The sequence below is a fragment of the Candoia aspera genome, chromosome 1 (genome assembly GCF_035149785.1).
Source record: "Candoia aspera isolate rCanAsp1 chromosome 1, rCanAsp1.hap2, whole genome shotgun sequence".
NCBI classification, from domain to species: domain Eukaryota; kingdom Metazoa; phylum Chordata; class Lepidosauria; order Squamata; family Boidae; genus Candoia; species Candoia aspera.
The window spans coordinates 290,727,622-290,753,497 of NC_086153.1; the positions used below are offsets into that span (position 1 = coordinate 290,727,622).

At 35.4% G+C, this 25,876-nt stretch overlaps 1 protein-coding gene across 2 annotated transcripts in view; it reads left to right on the forward strand.

Moving 5' to 3' along the window:
• AKAP6 (A-kinase anchoring protein 6) overlaps positions 1-25,876 on the forward strand; it is a 258,121-nt gene that overhangs the window by 183,272 nt on the left and 48,973 nt on the right. For both annotated transcript variants that reach the window (XM_063290024.1, XM_063290025.1), the window contains exon 10: positions 24,815-24,961. In XM_063290024.1, coding sequence (XP_063146094.1) covers positions 24,815-24,961 — 147 coding nt within the window. The remainder of the gene's footprint in view (positions 1-24,814; positions 24,962-25,876) is intronic.

Here is a 25,876-nt window from a genome sequence, read left to right on the forward strand (position 1 = left end):
AGACTTCTTAAGAGAGCTAGGTCTTCTCATAATGAGTTCAAAGTATGATAATTTGAGCCTGGTCATTTTTGTAGTCATTAGTTTGGTGTTCTTTATATTTATTTATTTTTCTATCTATCTATCAAATCTTTATCAGTGCCCATCTCCCCCCACAAGGAGGGACACTTTAATTTTACTCCCATTTTTTCACTGTGCTCCTTGATTTTCATTATTAGACCTTGTAGATTTTTTGCATTCTCAGTTATCAGAGGAATGTCATCAGCATAGCACAGGTTATTGATGTTTCTTCTTTCAGTTTTAAAACCTTGCTCATCTTCCAAATCAGCATATTCCTTCCTATATGCTGAATATAAATTCAGCATATAGATTGAATAATAAGGGAAGAGAATACAGCCATACCTCACTCCTTTGATGACCCAGAGCCTGTCCATTTTATCATGTCCTGCCTGGATTGTGGATTACTTACCTACATATAGGTTTCAGACAGTCTGGGATTTCTATTTTCCTAAGCACATTCCCCCATCTGATAACACAATCAAAGGTTTTTCTATAATCAGTGAAGCACTTATTGACTTTTTGGGGTATTCTTTGGATTTCTTAATTATCTAGTGCACATAAGCAATAATGTCTCTTGTTCCTTTGCTTTCTCCAATGCCAGCCTGAACATCTGGCATCTCCCTTTCCATGTAGGGCTCTATTATGAATTAGATTACTTTAAACATTATTTGATAGCATGTGAAAATAAATTTACTTTTTGTTCTGGCCTCAGGTATGAATTTTTGAAGTGTGGTTCTAATTGGCCGCACAAAAATGAATGCATTCCTTGGGCTAGAAATAAAAATTAGTACCTCTAATATAAAAGCAACTACAGCATAATATTTATTTATTTATTTAATTTTTATCCTGCCTTTATTATTTTTATAAATAACTCAAGGTGGTGAACATACCTTATACTCCTTCCTCCTCCTATTTTCCCCACAACAGCAACCCTATGAGGTGAGTTGGACTGAGAGTGACTGGCCCAAGGTCACCCAGCCAGCTTTCATGCCTCAGGCGGGACTAGAACTCACAGACTCCTGGTTTCTAGCCTAGCACCTTAACCACTAGACCAAACTGGCTCTCCAGACCAATATATAACAACATGTACTATAGAGAAAGAGATAATATTTGATACAAGAATGTTTTATCTATCTTCCATATCTGGCATCTGAGGAGGAAAATTATAGTTATATTGGCTAATCCTGCGCACACGGGGTAATAAATCGCATTACATTTGCCTGCAGAGATTAGGCTTCACCTGTGTTCATTGCTGGTTGAAGAGAAAAGAGCTGTCCTTTCCCTTTTTCTAGTATCAACTCCTTAGTTGCCTGCATGGAGTCCTATAGCAACCAGGTGACTAGCTAAATACAAGGTAATGTGTGAGAAATTTTCAATGCAAGAACAGATATATTCTGATTTTGATCCCATTTAGAATGTAAGCTTGGAGCACATTGTCATTCTAGTTTTCTCTTTTGAATGAGCAAAGGGGATGATTGCAATGTATGAACCAAGCTAAGACAGGTTGAAACTTAAAGTCTTGGCTCAGACTTCAAATCTGGCAACATCTGGCAACACCTTTTGCACTAACAATAAAATTCAAAATATTTATAATGAGTCACATTATAAAAACAATGGATAGTTTTGTTTAAGAATTTTACAAAATTCCATTAAGTTCCCAGAACCTGTGGTATGTTCTTGATGAAATCTCTTAACATCATTTTGCACATTACATAATAAATGTGTGGTCATTTCAAGATGATGATGATGATGATGACAACTGCAGTCAAATTCAAATGATTAACGCCTCTTGTTAAAGCATACCCATGTACTGATAGCTGGCATTTATTGCAAATGGAAGATCATTCATTTCAAGCCTTCCTGGAGATGTGATTAATGCTATCTGTCACCACGTGAGGGCTCACTTGAGAACAGAAACTGAGCTTTGAGGTACAAAATGTACATCTTTTTGGTACGAAATTTATATACCAGTCCTCAGAGTTTCAGCGTTGGTCAGTATGGATTGAATATTTGAGTTGTTGACCTGGTCATCCTCTTACACAACTATGGAATAAATATTTCTGTGGACAAGCATTATCTCTTGAACAGTCTTTTTAATTCATGATGCTCTCCTATAGCAACCAGTTCATTGCACTTTCTCTTTTCTTGTGATGAGTTTCTTAAAAATCCACAGACTCTTCCTTCCAGATATTGAACTGATAAGTAATTGCACCTCTGAGCCAGCTCAGCAAAGCATCTCTGCCAGGTTACATGCTGTGTTATCACTACTGCCAGCAGTAATCTTTGCCTCTATGGAGTCTATAAATGAGAAAGATCTATAATAAAACAAGTACATTGCAAGGCAAGAGTATACATTAAAAGTGTAATAACAACATAGAAATAGCCAAACTGGGTATGAAAAAATTCTCTGTATATTCACAGTTCAGCATGCAATGTCTTTTTTAGATCTCATACTGATTCAGATAAACTACTCTGCCCCTCATTTTATGCTGATAGATGCAGACAGCAATCCTTTTAAAAGAGGCATAGAACTCAGTCATGTTTTTGTTGCCTCTTGGCTTAATCTTTAATTGTTTTCATGTCCAAAGAATTCTCCTTCTTTTGCCTCTGGAGGGCATTAGAATACAATATTGTTTGAACAATCAAGCCTGTAATTATTCTGAACCCTTAGTTCAGATGGTATTAAACTGAAGTCTGATGTAAAAATGAGCCTCACCGCATGGCCAATACACAGCCGGGTTTCTTGATATAATCTACTGGTTCCTAGCATGCCAGTGAACTGAATGTTGATAAGTAAATGTTTAACTTTTCTTGCTTCCTGGGTTGCGTGGCCAGTAATGTTCCCAGTTCCATGCCTTCTCATTCCAGCAGTGAGTACCTGAGTCAGTAGACAGTGGTATATCTACTGTTTCAGACATGAAGCTGCAGAACATTTGGTTTCTTTGACTGAGCGAAGAATAAGATGATGGAAGTGGTAGCAATATTGGTCAGGCAATTGAACAAATAGGGAGTTTGAAGAATTATGTATCAACATTTGATTCACTGGTGTGGTAGAGATTGATATTAATATCCATTGGGTGAAAATGCATACACAGCTTTGCATGAGTTTCTCTGCGCCCTTTCAGTCTTGGAACTAGCATCTGTTGCTTAGTCATTCTTTTGCTTTTAAAACACACATTAGGGAGAAAAATTAAATACTTTGATATGTCTTGTTCATTCTAATAGGCCAATATATTGCACAGCTAAATGTCAACTATATTTTGTTTGTATATCATAAAATATGGGCCTGATCACACAATCATTCTATAAAGTTCCAGTGACAATTATCCTCAACAAGTGTTATAGGATCTGGCCCAAGCATGGAAACTCCTCTCATTAATCCTTTAATAGAAACCTCTGTATTGATGGAAGATTTCTGCCTGGAGTGTTCAAAAATTAAGCAAATAAGGGTTTATTGGAGCTGTGGAGATTAGAAATGAGTGTACTAGATACAGAAAGTTAATGATAATTCCTTACATTTTCCCCAGAAGATTAATTGTGTGTTAGATTAAAACCCCATTAAATTGAGTAAGGTAGGATTGTTAAAATTGTTAGCATGTAGGGAATAAAATTAACCAAACATTTCTTTACAAATATAAAAATGTTGGCATCTCCTTTGACATTTGAAGGTTTGATTATGAAAACATTTAAGGTGCTTGAAATACATATTACATAAAATGTGCCCTGATTAAATATTTAGTAAGGAGATGTACATGGTGGGTTCGAAAAATACCACTACTGGCATAATGATTTATAAAGAATATGTTGATTTAACAACAGGAGAGCTTAAATACAAAGCTGTCCAATAAAAGATAGGTTGTTCCCTTGGCTAAATGGCATTAACATTTGTGGGAAAAAGTGAAAGCTTTCTAAAGAAAGTTAGATTAAAAAACAGCTACCTGTCTTTTCCCCTGGGTGTGGTAAATAGTAGCTGGAGGGGAAAGTAATTAACATTGGACAAACAGGTTTACATTAAATGTATGTAGAGTTGGAACCATATATCAGAAGGACCACTTATTCCCAAATGTACCCATCAATTATGATCCTCAACAGAAACCATTCTCTGGTTGCTTCTAATCATCACAGCTAATGAGAAATATGTTCTGGCATTTAAATCAGTGGAACTTTTGCATCAACTAAAATCTTTTTTTTTCTCCATGATTGTAATTGTTATAGTGTCTCTTGTTTTATGGTAATGTTAATAATATTAAAATATACTCTATTTTAAATGTTTGAATAGCAATGTATTAGTTTTGTTTTTCTTTGTAATACATCTTAAAATTATTGACCAGGTGTGAGAGCAAGTTCTGTCAAGATATGAAACAAATAGCCTGAAACTAGATTAGTCCATTACAATAATAAGTCATAGGTAGAAACCATCCCTCCCATCTCCTCAAACTTCAAGCTGGTTGCATCATGGAGGTAGAGAAAAAGGCACAAGAATTTCAACCTTAATTTCACTATAAATAGGGGCTGACACATAGCAGTAACTGAAACTCTTCTAATAACAGCTTTATTATTTTTTTACATAAAAAGTCTATTTATCAGAGATATGCATCTTGGAATGACTGCTTGAGTCTGCTTCCACTTCTAGCTGGTGCTGAGAGAAGTCTTGTTAATTTACCAAGTAAAAAGAAATGTACCATCTACAAATTTTGCTGCCTAATTTTTGTGCTCACTCTGGCATCTGATCAAATACCATTTTGAGTAAGGTTTTTTTGCTTAATTTCCTCTATTTTATGGGGGGAGTGGTCTTTTAAGACCCTAAATGACTTGAACTCAAAGTATTTCTTGGAAAGGGTCTTGCTTTTGATGCCTGGTTCTCTGAAGTACTGATGATGGACACCTCTCAGGGCCAGTTTCCAGAATGAAGGCCTTCTCAGTTGTTAGTTTGGAATTTCCTTCCTTTAGGGATTCAACAAACATCCTCTCTAGCTCAGTTTCATAAACTTCTTAAGGCTTCTCTTCCCTTAGGCCTGTGATTCTTCTTTATATATTTGTTCTGACTACTAGATTCTAAAGTTGAGCACCTCCTATAAGCTAAATGACTTATTATTTCTTGAGTTGTCTTTAAGATACCTTCCAGATTGGCCCTCTGGGTTTTCTGCTGAGATCTATAAACTAATCTTTCAGCTGAAAAACGGTAAGGCAGTGGGGAGGGACTTGGGGCCAAGCTTGCAGCCTCTTCCATAGACAGAAGACTCCTACATCTGATTGTGAAATTTCAAGAAAACACTTCAAAACCAAATTGCTATAGGATGTCTCTCTGTACCAATTCTAATCCCAAAAGGATTAAAATAGTTTGAATTCTGGCTCTTCTCTTTTTAAATTTCTATATTAATCTATGACTTCTTTAAAGGGTTTTATTATAATGCTTTAATGCTCAATTTTTATTGTTTCTAATTCATTTTTATTCCTTTAAATCAGTTTGTGATTTAATGATGAAGTGTGAGGAAATATAGATGAAGAGGTATGTGGAAATATTATAATACTGTAAGTAAATAAACTAAAACATTGCTCCATAGCTAATTTTGAAAGCTTGCTGGGAGAAAAGGAGAAGCAAAGTCCATTCTGTTGGATGCTTCTTGGTCAGCAAGCAGTTAGATAAAACCCATAACATCCACAGTGTGCTATGTAATGCACAACTAGCTTTGTGTGTTTTGTTTTGTTCTTGTACATATGCAGCAGTTGATGAAGTTTATTTTTCAGTTCTGCTTACTTTAAGCATAATATGAGCTTCTAGCCTCACTGAGTGGTTTATGTTGTTGGACAAGCCTTCTTAAACAAGGAGCTCCCCAGGTGGGTGGGATTTCTGAGAGCTGTAGTCTAACATAAGCTGTAGTCTAATCTGGCAGGAACAGAATTGCACTGAATTCCAGGAAGTTTCCTTACTAGTAAAAACAGATTGGTTTGTACTCGTTGAATCCCTAGCAAATTCATAACTATGTTTCAGTGTATTACTTTACTATTTGCCCATTAAATATGTAGCTGTGAATGCACCTGAGGGTAGGTGAGTAGGTGACATTCACTGCCACTACCCAACATTAAACACTTCTGAGGTCGTTGTTCCTATCATATTTTAACTTGAAGGACAAATACATATGTTGCTAAGCAGTCCAGGATAGATTACTGCTGAATTAAATCTTATTACTTGTACAGGGATCAGCCTGCAGTGATGTGTAATATGCTTAAGGTAGCAATCATTTGTGGATAATTATGTCTCTTTTTTTCACTGGTAACATGTATGAGGATAGAGGATTTCTGTGCTTCTGACGGTACAGCTCATTTTCTCCTCTGGGTGTGCTGATGCTCCATGTGCCTCTTTCCTGGCTCTGTGCAATGCTCTGTCCTGGAGTGGATCAAACAAACCATGGTGAATGTTTCCCTCATTTGCATCACTTCTAGACAGCCTCTGTCGTACTCTTTGCTGACAGGAAATCACTGTCTTTGTCACCTTTCTTCAGTGATCTCCTTTTGGCAGAGATGGTCCATGTGACCAGGATTAATCACAACAACAATTCTGGCTTAGAATTCAATGACATGTTTTGCTCTGTGCTCCAATAACAGTGTAGGCTGGAGTCAGAAGGAAATGACTACATTAATTTCAGAGTGAAAAGATAATTAACACTTAAAGACTAATGTTATAACTCATAATGCTATAATTCAAATGCATGAAAAATGTGTTGTGGTGGTGAAGTGCGGGGGAATGGACTAGTTCTCTGTTTTATAGTTGAAAATAAACTTAAAATAATTTGGGAAACTGAATGTGGAGGAGGTAAAATATATTTAAAGAGAGCAGTGAACAGAAGCTATAATACTTCAGTGTTTGAAACTGCAGCCTGAAGTATGCATAAAGTGCTTACTTAGATGATATGAATAGGATACTGGCAAACAAAAGCAGCAGTGTGCTCGGAGAATGCTGTGCTTAAGGAGTTTCCTTGGCAACAGAAATGCAGTTCCAAAAGTAGACAGAACTTTCCTCAGAAAACATGCTATTAATAACAACCTTCCGGAACAACCTGGAACAATTTGACTACTTGGCAGTGATAATGCCAAGTGTTCTGCAAATTAATGTAACACAACAGTTATATGTTTCTCTTGCCCGTAATTCTTCTGGAACTGAAGTGTGAGTTCTGTTCTGTTTGTGGGTATAAATGCACGAAGCCATTCCAAATGTTAGCAAAGTGAAAGAAAGCTGGTCGTTCAACAAATGCCCTCCCTGTATCATTTTATGTTGAATAACAGCTTTGTCCAAATAGATGATTTTATTCTAATTAGGAGGACAAAAAGGCTTACATGCTTAGTAAAGCCAGAAGTAAGTGTAGTTTTAATTTTACCAATTTACAAATGTGTAGACAGTATTTTTACAGATCTAGGAAGGCTGAGGGATTCAGTATACATTCATTCATCTCTAGTGTTTATCATCTATGTGTGTTACTTATATACTTTTGAGTCTACAAAAATACATTTTCCACAAACAAGAATATTGGCAACATTTCTTCTTATTTATTGGTATGGTTACCCCACTCCACCTCACTGTATGAGGGTGGCTTATAAAGTTAACATTAACAGAAGCTGAAGTTAATCAGATAGCCCCTACATACTCTCAACAAGTTCAAGAGCCAGCAGAAAGTATAAAGTATGCTATCCATGCAGACTTTTCCAAATAGATCATGGTAGCTGTCTGCCAAGAGAATAAACTAATTTCAGATCTGCCTTGCCAACTAGAATCATTAGAATTCTGTTGAAGGCCGTAAGTTTACTAGACGGGAAAGGTAGACTGCTCTACTGCCTTGACCTTTCTTGAATCCTTAGATCTAAAGGTTAAAAGTAATCAATATCTCATTGTGCATCCTGGTAATAAGTAATAACCATCATGTTAAAATCTAAATGATTGCAGATCGCACTTAAGCATGTTGACCCATTTGGGAGCCTTGTTTAATTGCAATCAGGATACTGATTATGGTTTGCTAATAAACTTTTAACCTAAATGGCAAAAATTGCAGCCTTTAGCTTTTTATAAAATATGACTTCAGCCTGTAACACTGAACCAAAGGTAGTGCTGCACGTTAAACAGCCATTTCCTCTGATACAGACCTAAATACAGTTCGTGACTGTTTTTCATAAACATGAAAAAAGGGTATTTGAAATACTACAGATAATACTGTTACCCTCATGTTTACTTTTTCAGTATACACATTTTACTTTTATTATATAAATTTATTTTGAGCAGGATACATATAAGAACAGAGAGACCCCAGGTTCAAGTCCACCCTCCATCATGAAAGTTTACGGGGTGACTTTGGGCCTGTCACTAATTCTCAGCTCAATTTTCCTCAAAAGATTGTTGTGGAGAAAAATTGGAGAAAGTACTAGTATATATGCTACCTTGTGATCCAAGAAGAAAGGCAGAATATAAATCCAAATACAGACAGACATAATTCAAGAAGGTGATGATAATTGGTTGTGATGGCAATGCATGACCTCCTATCCAGTTTCAGCATGGAGGGAGCCTGTTTACGTTCCACTCAGAATGTGTATCAAGCCTTGAGTTTGCCTCCAATGGAGAGGGAAAGATTCTGTGCATGAATGTTAGAAGATAGAAAGGCAGTGAGCAAGGAGAGGTGATTAGGAAGGTGTGGGAAGAAAAGCCCTAGAATGGCCTAATTTATTCTCCTTCTTCCCACCTCATCTCTTCTCTATTTTACCAATGATAATGTATGATGCTCTTCTTCCTTGATTAATCCTTGTGTAAACATCTTCTAATCAAGAAGCATGGTCCTGACTACAGGGCAACATATAGTACACATAGAAAATATAAGAGAAATAGAGAGGAGGGGATTAAGCTGGGCCAAGGTGGCTTCTTCTTGGTCACCCAAACTCTTCATGAATAATTCATGACTTGCCTGCTGGATTCTATCTTCCACAGCCTTACATAAAATATGTTGTTGTTGTTGTTTTAAATCTTTACATTACAAGAGACAATATATTACAAAACATGGCAATCACAATTACATTAGATGATTCTAAAAGGCGATTAGTCTAATTTATAGCAAGCAAGTCTATCAGTAGCTATTGGTTATATGTTCAGAAGTTATGCCATTGAATATCAGATGGAATACAGTGCTACGGTTTTTATGCCCTATTTCTGAAATCATTTGGCTTGCTACTGCTCAGTTTCTCATTTTTATTTGCTCCTAGCAAGGGTAGCAAGGTTTGATTTACATGTTCTTAAATTTTATAAGTTGCTATAGTAATAATATTAAGGAGGAGGATAAATAGTTCAGATAAAGATCAACTTCAGAAAAAATGTTCTGGTTCCACAGGGTTTCCCTTGTGTTTTAAAGTATATTTGTGTTTTAATGCAAGAAAAGAAAGGGTTTTTTTTTCCTTCTCTCATATTCTAGGTAAAGATAGACTTTATTATCCAATGAGAAAAAAAGAGGTTGACTGATTTCAACACTTCTTGTTGAAAACCTCCAAACTACCTTTTTGTGTAATGGAATGAATTTGTTTGACCTTCTTCACAGTGTGTTCTTTTCAGCAATGGAGAACAAAAAGCCAAAGAAACTGGACGAAGTGTGCTATTTCATTGAATCAGTGTTTGTTTGTGATAGTGAGATCCTCACTGAGATCCTCTTAAATCCATTGTTCAAGAAACTGACAATGCAAACCTGCAGATGTTTATTCAGCAATAAAGTCCGTAGAATTCAGTCAGTCTTGCTTCATGATAGGTTCATCAAGCAAAAGTTGCCATCTGAAACTCTTGACATTTGATATTGCAGGTATCAAATGAATGAAATATGGTTCAAGCTTTGCCTCCTAGACGCTATATTGCATTTCCCAACCATCCTGGCATCTGAATGACACATGTGCAAAGAATGGCAAGCTAATGCCATTACATGTATTTATGCAGCTGACATCTGCATCCAGTCTTGAGTGGATGGATAGAGGGGATGCTGGAACTTTTAGAAAGAAATGGATTGGTTATGAGGATTAGATTACTCCCTCCCCACATGCCATAATCCTAACACAAAGTGGACTGCTGTGTGCTTACTCTAGGGTAAAGTAAGGCCTGTTGCATAATAAGCATTTTATGTAACTATATGGTTTTCTTCTCACTTTAATGAAAACTAAAAAGGGAGTATTTAGTGACTACTTAAAACAGTATCAGATTCAAGAGAAAATACAGAAAGGGAAATAATAAGAATATATTTTAAATGGCCCTTTCTTGACCTGATGCCTCCAGATTTGTTGGTACTATAATTCATGGAATTCCCAGGCAATAAATACTTGGAAAAAAACTTTTATTTCTCTATTGCAAATTTGGACTGCAAGATAGAAATAACAAAATCCAGACATACCTTAGTTTAGTGAAATAATATCAAATAAAGGACAGGTTCTTTGACTGTATATTTTTCTTTCCTAAAGACTTATCTAGACTTCGATGATGGTTATTAGAGATACCAACTGTAATGAAAAAACTACTTTAAATACTTTGCAGAAGTGAGGATTGTTGCAGTTGCAGCTTGTCATGCAGAAGTAAGGAAAATGGAATGTTCTGGAATTCCCTCTTCTATATCCCAACTAAAATCAGACTTGCTTTCCCAGAGTTGTTTCCAGAAGGAGATTGATATCACTAATATAATTAATATCTTAATTTCTTTGTATTTTTGGATATCTTTCTAGATGAAAGAAATGCTTCAGTGTCCTTAAAAATATGCCCTTATTTCGTGGTGCCACCTAAACCACTGTTCAACCAAAGAAAATCTAACAATTACGGAATCATTTTGGACATTGTGTAATTTGTATAGGAAATCTGATTCCTTGCTATAGTTTTATAACATGATCGGCTGCACTAAAGAGGACTTGTTCCTTAAATGTTTACTTCAGCTGTATATTGTAAACTTTTAATTCTTCATAGCTGACTTTTGCTTGTCTTTCAATTTTAATTATTCATTTGACCACCAGGTGGCCTCCCACACTGCATTGTGTATTGTATAGTTCTGCTCTGGTTTTAAAACTTTCATAATGCAATAGTACTTATGAAAATGTCTGTTGCCTGGTGGAATTTCTTTGTGGGTGTCACATTATGGAGTTTGCAGTGTTAATTTCAGCCTTTATGCTCCTTTTAAACTTATATCAATCTCCTATTCATGGAAGTTATCTGTTGTTGAATCAATGGTAGCAAAATTGAATTCAGAAAAATATCTTTAAAGATTATGGCATGGTTTAAATGTGCTAGCTTTTTTCTTAAGTGCTTAATTGCTTTACCCAATTACACCTACAGTAACTTCTGCCAGTATCACTTTGTCCAGCTGATTATATAAAATGCAAAGAACAAAATCAATATAATAGCGATTCCCCAAATGTCAGTATCTAATGCCAGTCACCGTTGGCCTGAAAAATTACATTTAACAGGGTCACAGAATTATCAGGATAGCCTATTAATATATAAAGTACTGTAGATTCTCTGAAATATTTCTATCTTACTCTCATTTTTTAAATGTAGGGCATATTAATACTTTGTACTATAAATCTGACTGAAAAATCTGACTATGCAATCTTGTACAGTGCAATGCTGCAGATTTCAGTGTAATTTCTTCAGTTGCGGAGGATGACAGTCTAAAATAATGAAGACTTAGACTGATTTTCTAAGCACACTTAAATTAACCTAGCGCATGGAAGCTCCTCTGTATAAATATGCATAGTATTCCAATTATTGTTACTTGGAATAAAGTATTTCTTTATGAAAGAAGCCAGTTTGGTCTAGTGGTTAAGGTGCTGGGCTAGAAGAGTTCTGATCCTGCCTCAGGCGTGAAAGTCTCTCTCTCTCAGCCCAACTCACTTCACAGGATTGTTGTTGTGGGGAAAATAGGAGGAGGAAGGAGTATTGGGTATGTTCACTGCCTTGAATTATTTATAAAAATAATAAAGGCAGGACAAAAATTAAAAAATAAAATAAATATTGCAGTTCTTAAGCTTCTGTCAATTCAAATAATTGGAATTATAGACTGCTCAAGTTGAGTTGCCTTTGTTGTCTATTTTCTGACCACTTTAAACATTACAGAGAAAGCAAGTGCAAATCATTTGTTTTCCCTGCTATCTTAAAACTATCAGAAGCAAATAACCAATTTGTAAGTAACATCAAATGTGCAACTGCACTTAAATGACCAATATTATTCTTCTACATAGCCCCAGGAGGACAATGGAAACCCACAAATACCTAATCACAGTTTCAGAGGAAAGATGGATATGTCCCACATGTCCTGGTCCATAACCTGGTTCCCTACCCCACTCCATTTATTCAGAAGAAGATGGAGAAAAATTAGATACAAATGTAATCAAACATTTATTGTCACATCTGGGTTTGTTCAGACACATGTTCAAAGAAAAAGGTATGATTCCACCAGACAGATATTCAGGTGACATTGGCGTAACGTATAAAGGTACCAAGCATATTGCTCTGTCACATTCAGATGAAATGACATCTGGATAATTCTCCTGGTACCTGCTGGATTCTGTGCACAGAAGACTTACATGTTTACTCTTTTAAATCGGTAAAAAATGAATAAATGGAAGCAAGTTGGGATGGTACAAACTAATGCATAGGCCTCCTGCAATAACTTTGTTTACAATAATTCGTTAGAATCCCACATAGGTCCCATGGCATGCTTAGAAAATGTAAATGAGAGATAGCTGCAGCCCTGTGTTTTGGAGCTGGGTCCATTTCGAATAAAAGAAAAAGATAAAATAAACTGGATAGTATACTAGCAAACTGGGTGGCTAGAGGGTATGCAGGGAGCAGCCTACCTAACTAGCCTTATGAGTAGATAGGTATTTCGTAAATGGCCACATCCACCTATGGGAGAAATTTTGTAAATAGGGAAGGCTTCACTATTGGGCTGTGACTGGCTCTGAGTATTAGTGTTAGAACCTTTGTATCCAATCCAGCTGCAAGGTATCTTGGGATTTGATTCAATGGGCCTGGGTGCTAAACACTGTAGTCATTTTTCAGCAATGACATTTACATCATACTGTGTCTCACTTGAACTCAAGTAATTCTCCCCTTTGGGAAATGCCTTTTCAAAATTTTGAATTTAGTATTTAAAAGCCTTTAATGCAAGAGAGAGAGAGAATATTGCTTTTTGCTTCTCATAGGCTTTATGTTTCTGCAAATGAAAATGTATAATCCAAACATCTAGATTATGTTTGAAGGTCTTGGTTGAAGGTTTGAAGGATTCCTTTGGATACATTTAGCCCAATACTCCAGCACAATTATAACTATAAGAAAAAGTGTGTTTTAAAATTGTAGTATTTCATAGAGCTGTTAATGTATCAGGAATAAGTCATTCTGTAGCATTTTGTGCAGACACGGTGCCACAAACTATTGAGATGGTCTGTCAATAAAATAAAACAATTCTGCCTTGAAGAAGGTCTAAATACTTATATCTCATTTGGACCAGGTCTATGGGCCAGCATGGCTATATGTTTATTTTATTGGTTTCTCCTTTAGAGATGTTTCTTTCTCCCTAGCCCAGCAATTGTGTTAAGAAAAAACTAAATCTACATAAGCCATGCAAATGTATGCAGGTAATTTGAATAAGGTATAGGGAATTTTGTATATGTGCTTGAAACATGCAAAACTAGCCTGTATAATGGTTGAAAAATAGAAGTAATACTGTTTCCTTGTAATGTTTCCAGTAAATTAATAGAAACGCAAAGATTTGTGGAATCTAACAATTCGATCCTCTGAGAACTTAAATTGCTTTTGTGCCTTTCCTGTACTGTTGTACCCCTCCTGCCCAATTTATATAAATGTGTGATTGTTGGTAAGGCTGAGAAGAAAACAGATTTGGAACGTGAGTAGGCAACCTGGCCATTGTTATAAACTAACATGTAAAAAATAAGAAACTTGAAAGGTTATGTGAACCTGCCCTAAATCTGTGCCAATAGTGGAGGCATAATTTGGGATTCATGAAGGAATAGTTTAAAATATGACAATGCATTTATCTCTACTGATCAGAACATTACTTGATTCTTTTATTGTAATGGACCACTTCAGCTGTTTGCAGAAATTACACTCTGGAAAATGCATAAAGGAAGTAACTTTGACTCCACGCATCTATGATTAAGGTACTGTTTCCTAGAAGAATTCACATGAGCATAAAGGCATGTTCTTTCCACCATATCTTTGCAAACTTGCAACATTGGATACAAAGTTAAATCATATTACTTTCCTCCGGATAAGTACTTTCCCAAGTTTGCTTGATATGGAAGAATTTGAAGGTATTGATCATGGTATAGGAAATCAAATACTGGTATTTTTGGCTATGTGTACACAGACAGACAGACAGACAGACACACTCTGTCTGTCTGTGTACACATACTGTGTGTGTGTATGTGTATGTAAGTGTGTGTGTCTGTATATATAATTTATTAGGACACAAATAACTTGTATACTAAAAGTATACAAGCCAGTTTGGTCTAGTGGTGAAGGTGATGGGCTAGAAACCAGGAGACTGTGAGTTCTAGTTCTACCTTAGGCATGAAAGCTGGCTTGGGTGACCTTGGGCCAGTTACTCTCTCTCAGCCCAACTCACCTCACAGGGTTGCTGTTGTGGGGAAAATAGGAGGAGGAAGGAGTATTAAGTATGTTCTCCGCCTTGAGTTATTTATAAAAATAATAAAGTCAGGATAAAAATCAATCAATCAATTAAATAAATAATAAATCTGTGAATTAATATTTCTATATATCTAGCCTTTGAGCCATTTTTGTCAGTTCTGTTCAGATAAATTTATTTTTGCTTTGCTGAACAAAAAAAAAAGCAAAAATATATAAAAACTAAATAAAGAAATATAGGAATTTCATTTGCTTCAAGTGGACAGGCTCCAGACTAAAGCAGCAGTAAAAGAAATCTGGTTAAAATCTATATTTACAAAACTAAAACTGAAAAAAAACATTTTAAAAATCAAGTTGCTGAATAACTACCATCACCTAGTAGATCCTTGAGGCCCATTCAGTTAAAAGCCACAACAGACTTTGTAATGCAATGATGTAATCTTGGCTTTGTGTCATTTATATTCAACCTAATTTTTTTTTCCCTGAATAGAGAGGCTGACAACAATATTGTTCAGTGTTGGTTTTTATTTGGATTGCTTCCAAATTGTTTACATGCCTTCACTGAGATACATCATGCCTGCTTAAGTTTTCCCTGAATTCCTGCTTCCTCCTTGTCTCATATTTTATTTTGCTTTTAAAGTCTTGGTTATGTTTGTGAAACTAACCAGCCTGGCCACAAAATTAGGATGTATCTTGCAGAGTGCATTCATTTTACTTTTTGCATATTTTTCCTGAGGTCATGTCAAGGTTAGTTTGAATTCCATCCTACATTAAGACTTCTTTCACAGCTATTTAGCTCTGCAGCCTACTCCCCGCTGGGGTCTGCCCCTTGGGCACGTCAAAGCTTCAGACCTGACAAATCACACACAGATGAAGCTGTACAGTTTTTTAACAGTTTCATCAGTAACATTTACCTATACAATATTTTTTCAATATATAGAAATGCATTCTCTTGATTATGGCATCAGGACAATTTATTCCGTATGCAAAAGCATTGTTTCATACAGAAGTTGCTAAATATGAGGCACTAGACAGTACAGCTAGAATTTACTCAGAGGCAAATATTTTAGAAATGAACTAATGTGTTTTCTGTTGGGTTCTATTAGATTCTAAAATCAGATATAAAATAGTGAGCTGGGATATCCTTAGTTAAAATGCACTAAGTGAAGTTCTTGAGCAAGCCACTATCTTCCAGCCTTCATTCAACTGCTTATATCTTCAGATATGAATAATACATTAATTAGTGTTTGTGGCTATTGCTAAATATTAAAAGGAACCCGCATATTTTGAGAAGTTCGTTGAAGAGTAGAATCTCAATATCTGAAAATTTTTTATTATTAAAATTAATTATTATTAAAATATTATTAAAAGTGTTAAAAGTTTGTGAACAAGGTAACTTGATTGAATGAGATCAGAGCAACATTCAGATTTATGAACAGTTTATGTGTACAGAGGTCTGTTGAAATATTTTCTGCTGGCCTATTTGGTCTACTCTAATGAACAATGACATAGGGGTGTGTGGATTGCACTTGCATATGCATGCATTTGCTAAGGATGTATATGCCTCTGTCTCACTTCAAGATGGGCTTAACATTATATATTCATAAGTATATAATTTAAAACGTATGAATTTAGCCAACTCAGTTTACATTTCATTCAATGCATTTCCTGCCTTTCCAGTTAAAAAAAAGCAGTAACAATAAAAGTAAAATAAACAAGTTATTAAAACTCATTAATTAATATATCACTAAAACAGTAAAACTCATCTCCCTACTTCAGCAATAAATCATTTAGGAACCAATTAAAGGATGTTCAAGCAATTTGGTCACATGTGCTTGAACTGTATTATGTTTAAATATTTTGACTCATTTTTTAAACTATATATTATATATTGAGCTCTTATTTATTAGCTTGTTAATTTGATATTTGTATCTTGTTTTTCTTCTGAGTTTAATAAAGCTGTTGGAAAGTACTGTCAATGTACATGCTAAAAGCCTGTTGTGATGAAAATGTCTTTGCTAGGGAGGGAGTCAACCAAGATAATTTTGGGCCGGAGATTTAAGGCCTGAGAACAACTAGCATGAAGACCTTGTCTCATGTTCCCACCAAATGTATTTGTGATAATGATAGGACAGAGAGAAGTGTGTATTACAGTAATCCAAACAAGAAGTAAGTAAAGCGTAGGTCAAGGAATCAGACTGGGCATCTTGAGAAATGGGTGTACTTGGCATACTTGCCTTAGATATGTAAATATGCCTCTGGCCATTATCAAAAACTAAACATCCCAATTAAGGGCTAAATGCTACATTATATCTAAACATAAGCCTACATTTTCAAGCAGAAGTATATTCTTGTTCCTGATTTCCTTTTCAAAGCATTGTCTGGAACAGTAACCAGTTCAGTATGGATGAGGCTTCAATAAAAAAAATTTTCACTTTCATCTGGTACATTACTGACACTGAAAAGCTTGGATGGGCGTTATCAGCATACTGGTAGCAACAAGCACCATGAAATCATTGGACAATCTATCCTAGTTGTTTCATATCTGTATTAAATTGCAAACAGAATAAGATGAAACTTATTATATTTTAGCATAACTTAATTTAGCTTAGTTTATTTTAGCTTACTTGACCTTAGTTTAGTTTTTAAGCTTAAACATCTCAGATATTTCTTGCTTTATTGAGATGCTTAGTTCCTTTGCCTCAATGTACTTGATTTTAGACTGGGGACTTTGCCATCCTTCTCCCTAGTACACTCCAATCTGGGGACTGGACTCAATTCTTGCTACTTATAGTACTTCTGTGAATTAATGGTTGATTGTTTAAAAAGCTGTGGTGAGAGTGAACAAAACCAGTAACACAGTTCCCCAGTCAAGCTCCTGGCTTAGATTGTCCATCAAAGCAGTCGAAGCAGAATCCGTCCCAATTTCCAAAGTCAATAAGAGAATAAGATGGAGCTATAATATATGTGGAAGAGAATATACAGCTTACAAGTAAGTGTTCCATATAAGACATGATAGACACTTCAAAGTGCTGGAAAAATGTTCAGATATTGATAATCTGATAATAAATTTCTTGTTTGAATAAATAAAGCTGGAGTTCTTGGCTTTTAATGAGTATATTACTGAGCAGCAATATACTTTTAAACAGGCTTAAGCTGTTGAGGATTTTTTAAAAGCATCTTACTCTCTTTTGTTTTACAGGACAAAATGTACTGCCTTCTACAAATTGCTTGATTGACTGATGAAGTGTGTAATTATAGCCGCACTGCCATTTTGACAAAGCCAGAATAACTGATTGTAGTTTAGTTCCTACTTCAGGCATACCACCCTTTGCATAACAAAACCCAGTTTTACTGGTCTGATTTTTATTCAGAACAAAAGGCACCTGGAGATATTAACTGTATACTAACAAGGAAATTTAGAACCTCGGGAAAAATAATAACACTGGAATACAACTGCAGAGGGGATGGTGGTAGTACAGTTATTTCAAAAGGAGTGGTATCTAATGAAGAGTTGTCTAAATGGCTGCTTGTTTGGAACTAATTAAAGACAGATCTTCTAAATAGCAAAAGGATCATGGGAATTACATTAGGTGTCAGGAGACTTGTTATTCTTTTGGCACTCTGAGTGGATTGTGGAAGTTGTTAGTCTAGAAATAAAGCATCCTAATAACAACTCCTTCCCACTCACCTACTATTGGCTGAACCAGTTGTATTTATGTTACTGCCCTTGTTGCAATAAGATTCATATCAATGGTCAGAGTCCTGAAAAAAAAAATTTTTTTCTTTGCATTAACACATTGCGGTGAGAAGAGTCTTACGCTTTCACTCATGCATTTTCAGCCTTCAATTAACGTGAAAGCAGTACAATGCCTACACAACTTCTCTTGCCTAGTGGTGCACCATTTATCATTGCAGTTCTACATTGACCTTGACACCCACTTCATTAGAATAAAGATTGTCTACCATTTAGGTTACATTGTTCCTCTGCACAGAGACCCCATGCAAATTTTCTGTTCAGATAGAAGAGCTGTGAGCCTGTCAGAGGTCATCTGCATTAAATGATTGCAGCTATTTTCCAACTGCTTCTTTTCATTCTACTCAATTCAGGCTAGGAGGATCAATCAAGCCTTCTGCCTGAAACAGTGGGACTGCTGGGAATATAACTGTTTTTGGTGGTACTGGATATGCCCTAAACAGTATTAAATATTTAATATCAACTCATTAAAGGGCACAAAAGATATTACAGTTACAGTCAAAATTTAAATGCTTTGGATCACATTCTTTTATAAAAGTGGAGCAACCGTTTTAAAAAAAACTACATTATTTTATTATGGACAAAAATAAATTCTTAAAAATATCAGAGTTTTTCTTCCATAGAATTGTGACAAAAATATAACTGGGGCAGGACAGAGCTTAGATGATATATATATTCATTCCTCTATCTGAAACTATTTAAACAAAATCAATTTTTGTTTTGTACTTGTAGGTTCATTAAGCCTTGTTTTTGTGTTATAAATGACATTGTGCAATTTTTTGACTATTCATTCTTAAGAGACCTAATAGGAACAAGTGACTGGTCTCTTCCTTCAGTTTTCAGGGTGATATAATTGGAGTTAAATTATTAATGAAATACACTTTTTAAAAGATTGTTTTATGATCTTCTGTTGGGGAATTTGCAATTCATTTTAATATAGTAGTTTGATTTATATTAAAAATAATGCAATTTATCTCCAATTAACAATACATAGCCAAAGTAGTATGATTTCTAGATCATGCAACTGGGATAACTTAGAGAAGAAGAAAACAAATTCTTAGCCTTGGATGTTATTTGCTGTATGACTTCTGGCTGCTTTAAATGATATTGCAGTTTTTAATTTTTTTCCCCCGGGCTTAGTAGCAAATTTGTCCCAATCAAGAAAACTTATTATTCATTTACAGGGACAACTCAGGAAGTCTTTATAATTTTTCTCTGCAGTTATTTGGCATGCTTTAATAGTAGGAGAATGCAAGAAGTTTGAACTAAATAATGGCTGTTGGACAAAAATACTCATCCTAAGACCTGAACACCAACCAGACATTCTGATCGTACTTGCAGTATATATGAAATATGAAATATAACCCTGCCTCCAGATTGTTTGTAAAATGTCTTGCTTTGGTGTTAAGGAAGGAGTTGGTGCCTACGAGCTGTTGTGAAGGGTAACCTGGCCTCTAGCAGATTCCTTCGCTCTGCATTTATACAGCTGAGCTTTGGACCCTGGGCTCTGGAATAAAAAGAGTCTTTGTTCATTAATGAATGGCATTAGGCATGGGCTTCCTGAGGGGCCACCATGAAGCCTAGGCGTGAAGAGCACAAATATTATCCAGAAAGCAAAGGATGTGTATGTATGTAGGCAGATGACAGGCAAAGACTTGAGTCATGCATAGGTATCATTTTTAATGCAGTGTACATTTATTAATGTAATTGGAGAATGTATCCACAGGGCAGTGTTCCTAATAAGAGGCTTTGTACAGCCCATATAAAAGAGTTATTTGCAAATGAAGTGTACATATGCATGTTGTGTGTGCTCATACATGAGATGTATTTATGTCCTGTAATTACTCTTTTGCAACAGAGAAATCTTTGAACACTTGCAGAGTGTTTTTTAGTAAAATCGTAAGGATTGTTGTTTAATTCCTCAAAGTAGCATGTATTAGGCTGTTATTAACACAAGTATAAAATGCATGATGTAAAATCTGAAAAAGTGAAGCACACTCCAAATAATATAACTTCCAACAACAGAGAAATGTTCCTTGACTTAATTCTTCTTTCCCTTATAGTCACAGCTCACTGTTTGGTATGTCTAGTCTCTTTTCACTTTAACCCACAGAAGCACCATACAAAAGTCTTACAATAGATGTCTTAATCTCTCTGTGTGCTTTTAAAGCATTATTTTGTATTCTATCATGCAGCCTTTTTTTTTTTTTTTGCTTTCCCCTTCTGAAGTTTTATTACAACAAAATTCCCAGGGAGCTTTAGGCCCAACGGCCGCATAATATTGCCCTAACATTTCACTCCAGGGCAGGAATATGTATCTAGACCCTGATCTTTGGGGGGGAGGGGGGAGGGGTGTGTGATGCTTCTCTTTCAGGGAAAGTATGCAAGAAAGTCTTGGTCTGTTATTAAATGTCAGAAATGTTGTTGTTGTTGTTGTTGTTGTTATTAACCACAGAGTTGACATCCATGATCTTTCATAATGATTTCTTTCTTTGACCTCTTAGTGACTAGGCATCTTGTTCTTTAACACTGAAGGAGACAAAAAAAAAATGCTTAGTTCCTCAATGAGCGCCTTCTAGGCCAGTTTCAAAATGGCTTATTCTTCTGGTTTCCATGGTGACAATTAATGCTGTTTCAAGGCATTGTTCCAGTCTCTGTTTGGACAGAATTTTGGGGTGTGATTTTTCACACAGGCACACACACACACACACACACACACACATACACATTTTTAAAGAAAAAGCTGGTCACTTTAGGAAACATTCATCACAAAATTCTCTTAATAATCTTTTCTACATTTCCTGATTGTGTTCCAGCAAATTGTCTTTATTACAAACTTTTTACAAGATATCCAGTATGTAATAGCTTTAATTACTTTAAAAGATTTTAAGCGGAGAAGGAAAAAAGAATGAGGGGAGGAAAGAGGAATCAAAATTCCTCAACTTAAATCATGCTCCTGCCTTTTTCTCGTGAGTAGATTCAAAATAAAGCACTCCTTATTTGTTCATAGATATAAACACCTAACTTTACAGTGAAAACATGTAAGGCTTTTTTTTCCCCTGGCAGATGAAGTAGAAAATTAAATATTAGTCATTTTATTTATTGTAGCCATTGTTGGATGGAGGAAAAAGGGAGAAAAGAAGAGGAAGTCCTGTGACTTTTAAAATTCTTAATCTCATTGTTGGCTATTGAACAGTAATCTATATCATAACATTCACAGCCTGTCACAATACAGCCATCTTTGCTCACTTAATGCTGAGGGTAGAATGAATATGAAGATTAAATTATCTTTTCACCACAGGATAAAGAACTCCTACTAGACTAGGGTTGTGCGGCACTGATAGAGCTGGGAAGCTAATTTTGCAGAGAGTGTAGGTATTTGAAGGGTAAAAAAAATTACCATGTGCTATCAGAACCTTGGCTCAACAGTACAGGAAGCATTTTTCTCACAGTGAAATAAATAACTTCAGTTTAAGTCCTTTACTTGAAACAATACTGACTGTTCTTTTCATAGCTGGTGCATCTTTCAGATAATTTTTTTTTCCCTACAACTTTTCCAGCCAATGTACAATGCATATTCTAGCAATCAGCCTCTTTTATCGTGCTGTTTATGCTGTATGATATCCTGTGAGGGAGACAGAAAGCATATAGAAGCCTAACTTATTTATTTGGTTTAATGAAATAATCTTTTATAGCATCTGTCACAGGGACTCTTTGTGTTATGCTGCATCGTGCAACCACTTTATTTAGTGCCAAAATTAAATGATACACATTAGGTCTTTATGATAACTAGAGTATTATTGTTAAGAGACATATGTTGCCTGTTTCGTTTAGATGTTGATCTCTGCCAGTTCAAAAACAGAGCCATAACACTTTTCAGCCCAAAGGAAATGAACCCAGTTTATTACAGGTGAAAAATATTAATAGCCAAGTCCAAAACACTGTCAGACAGCTAGAGAACTACCTTAGTCTACTAACCCTCTAGGAAAAATACAAAATAAATGAAACCAAGTAGATTACACTGTCTGGCTAAAACAGACTTGGATTTCACCTGATATTATGCGTACTTACAGAAATAATTATGTAAATCCTTTTCAGCTATATCATCTTTAAAAAGAAATCAGATTACATAAAGCAGATTGTAATCTCCTCTAGTCACCCTTTCCAGTTGGAAAGGCAATCATATAGAGCCAACAAGCGTACTTGTTGGCAATTTTAGCCCAGGGAAAAGGTTAGCTATTCTGTGATCCAATCCTATCATTTGAAACCTGATTACTTCTTGTTAATGCAGACTTTTTTTTTTAAAGAAAAAACAGCTTCTGGTTTCCTTTCACATATTGAAAAGACAAGTTTCTCTTATAAATCTAGACAATCACTGGTTGCCTCTTATGCATATTCATGCTTATTTTTGATACACTGACATCTGATCTGTGTTCATTAATAATGAGAAATACTTTAAATCATCTAATTTAAAACATTTTGCTCTGTGATCCACAAATGACTAATATTTGAAGTTGGCAAAATATAAATGATGTTCATGTGCAGTGCAAATGAAAGATTAAAATATGAAACTAACAATATGCAAACATATTCATGCAAATACTGAGGATCTATTAGCTGAAAGAATGATTTCACACCTTCCTTGTTTTCTGCTAAGTACCCTCCAATTATATTTTTGTTTTGTTTTGTCAGGCAACGTGTTCTTGGATCTGACAAAAGCACCCATGTTTTAAACATTCTTTAGTCTACTTTGACTTTGCTCTAGTTTCTTCTGATTTTAGTTTTTTCCTTCAACAGCAACATGAGGAGCTTTATTCTCGAGATTTCAAAAAAGCATAATGTTTGGTGTGCAATTTGCTAATAGACATGCATGATTTACATGGACCTTTTAAATGCTTTTTGGATTATTGTGTTTTCTGCTAGAATCTAAATAAAAAGTACATATTGGCACTGTTTCTTCAAAACAGGAAGAAATTGTGCATATGAGTGTGTGTGTATGTGTGTGTGTGTGAGAGAGAGAGAGAGAGAGAGAGAGAGATAGCCAGCAAGAGTCTTTTTTGCCAAGTAAACTGATTGCGATTTGCCTGAATTTGTTTCAAAGTTTTCCAACTAGGCTAAGGCATCCCCTTGGGAGAGGGAGTGATAGGGTTGATCATCATAAGGTCATCACTTTACATATTGTACATAAATTACATCATAATGCAATCATATGTCATTTGCATGGTGATACTATAACATGTGACATTATCATGGCTTCTTCTGAACACTTTTGTGCAGAAACAGAGTCTAAGCCAGGTGATACAGATTGCTACCTAAGCAGGGCTTTCCAAACTTATACCCTCCAGAAGTGGTAGAACTGCAGCTCTTAAAGTTGGCCTCTGTGGCTGGGAATTCTGGGAATTAAATTTTCCAACATCTGGGTGGCACCAACTGAAGAAGATTGCTATAACAGCCAGCTAGGCTTTTAGTGGCTTCCTGTGGATTCTGCAGTGCAAAGTATGAGATCCAAAATAATATCACCATATTTTGTATACTCACTGGAACATTAATTTGAGTTTCTCAGGCAATAGACTTCTTTCTGATGTCCACAGCAAACTTTTTTTGAAGTCAAGGTGCTTTCAAACACAACAGAGAAATGTACCCACTGGGCCCTTCTTCAAGCCAATGCAGCTAATGAGCTATTTATAGATTATCTTCCCGTGTTGAATGAGTCAGAAATGTGCATCCAAACAAGTTAGTCTTCTGGTTCACATGGCCAACTGTGCCTGCTCTTGGGAAGACCCAATGGAAGGGAAACAATTGTTTGCCAAGTCATAAACTAAGGTTGGAGCGACATGTGAATACACTCAGATTATGATACGGATTGAGATTTGTTGGCAAAAGTAAAAGTATTTTAAAATGCCATTAAGATTCCTATGCCCTTGAATAGGCTAAAGTCACTCTCTGGATCCCAGCCAAAGAAACAATTTGTATGTGGGAACATGAAAAAAATTGCTTCCCCCAAGAATCGAGAGGTACAAGGGAACTTATAAACACCACCTTTAAAATGGTTCTGTATGAATCTTTTTTTTTTAGTTGTAATAAATGAATTATTTTCATTAACTTGAATTAGAAATGGGAAACAAATGAATGCGTGGATCCTATTGAACAGAGTGGAAAGCCATCTTTAGGTCACATTTGTCCTAATTATTCTCAATTTGTTAGTTAATTTTAAAAATCATTTAGAAATTGATGAATATATAATATTAACATCATATTGAATCCTCTTACTTTCTAAGATTATATTTTAATTGAAGGTATTTTTCTATATTTAACTCACCTTTTTCTTTTCATTTTAGAGGTACAGTGTAGAAATGTCAATCAGGCATCCCAAAAAGATGGAATTGCTGAGTAAAGTTGAAGCTCTGAAGAGAAGTGGTGTTTTACTACCAAGCGATCTCCTTGCAAAAGTGGATTCAATTAATGAAAAATGGGAACTGCTTGGGGTATTTGCATTTTTATTACTGTTTGTGGGTCGTGGGCCCTTTTTCTGTGTCTTGAAGTATGCTGCGTGTCTGATTTCTAATTTGAAGCACAAATATCTCTTTCATTCAATTCACTAGATACATTTCAAACATGCTATTATAGAAAAATCCCATCGTATTTTCCTTGTCTGTTGGTTTTTTTATTCTCTGTTTGTGTCTGGTCTGACTTCAATAATTTTAGTACTTTAATACAGAAAAAAATGTAAGTAAAATGTGCTATGTATTAAGGGTATGCACCAAGTCAACTATAATACAGTATATCTGATATACATGGACTGTCATGCTTGAGCGAATGTTAATAGAATTTATTCTGAAGGTACATGTTAGAGACATCTACTCTTTAACTATTTACTATACCCTAAAGATGAAAAGTGGGGATGTCACTACATATTTCAGGTCACACTGATGTTACAGAAAACAAATATGCAAATATTGCACCAATCTGAAATCTCAACTCTGAGGTTGGCAATCAGGATGTGTTTCATAGTGATATGTTCAGCTCATGTTTGACAAAAACAAAAAGAAATAAACAGAAAAATAAAGGTTTTATATAATTCATTTCATGCTATAATGGTCCCATTGTCAACCAAATGTGAGATTCAAAGATCTGGCAACATCTGCAGCATAGTGATTCTCTTAGCCAGATACCAATAACGCATTATGCCAGAAGCATTACTGCCAATTGCTAAAAGACATGTGAGGGACAAGTGTGTTTTTACAATCCATTCCTTTCCTTAATTGGTGTCACTCAGGATCAAAGGTCAGATAACTTTATAAACTAAATGATAAAGTCATAGGTAAGCAATAATTTTAGTGGAAGTTACACATTTGCACACTTTTGAATAATAGCTTTAAAAACAATGGATGCAGCCCCCC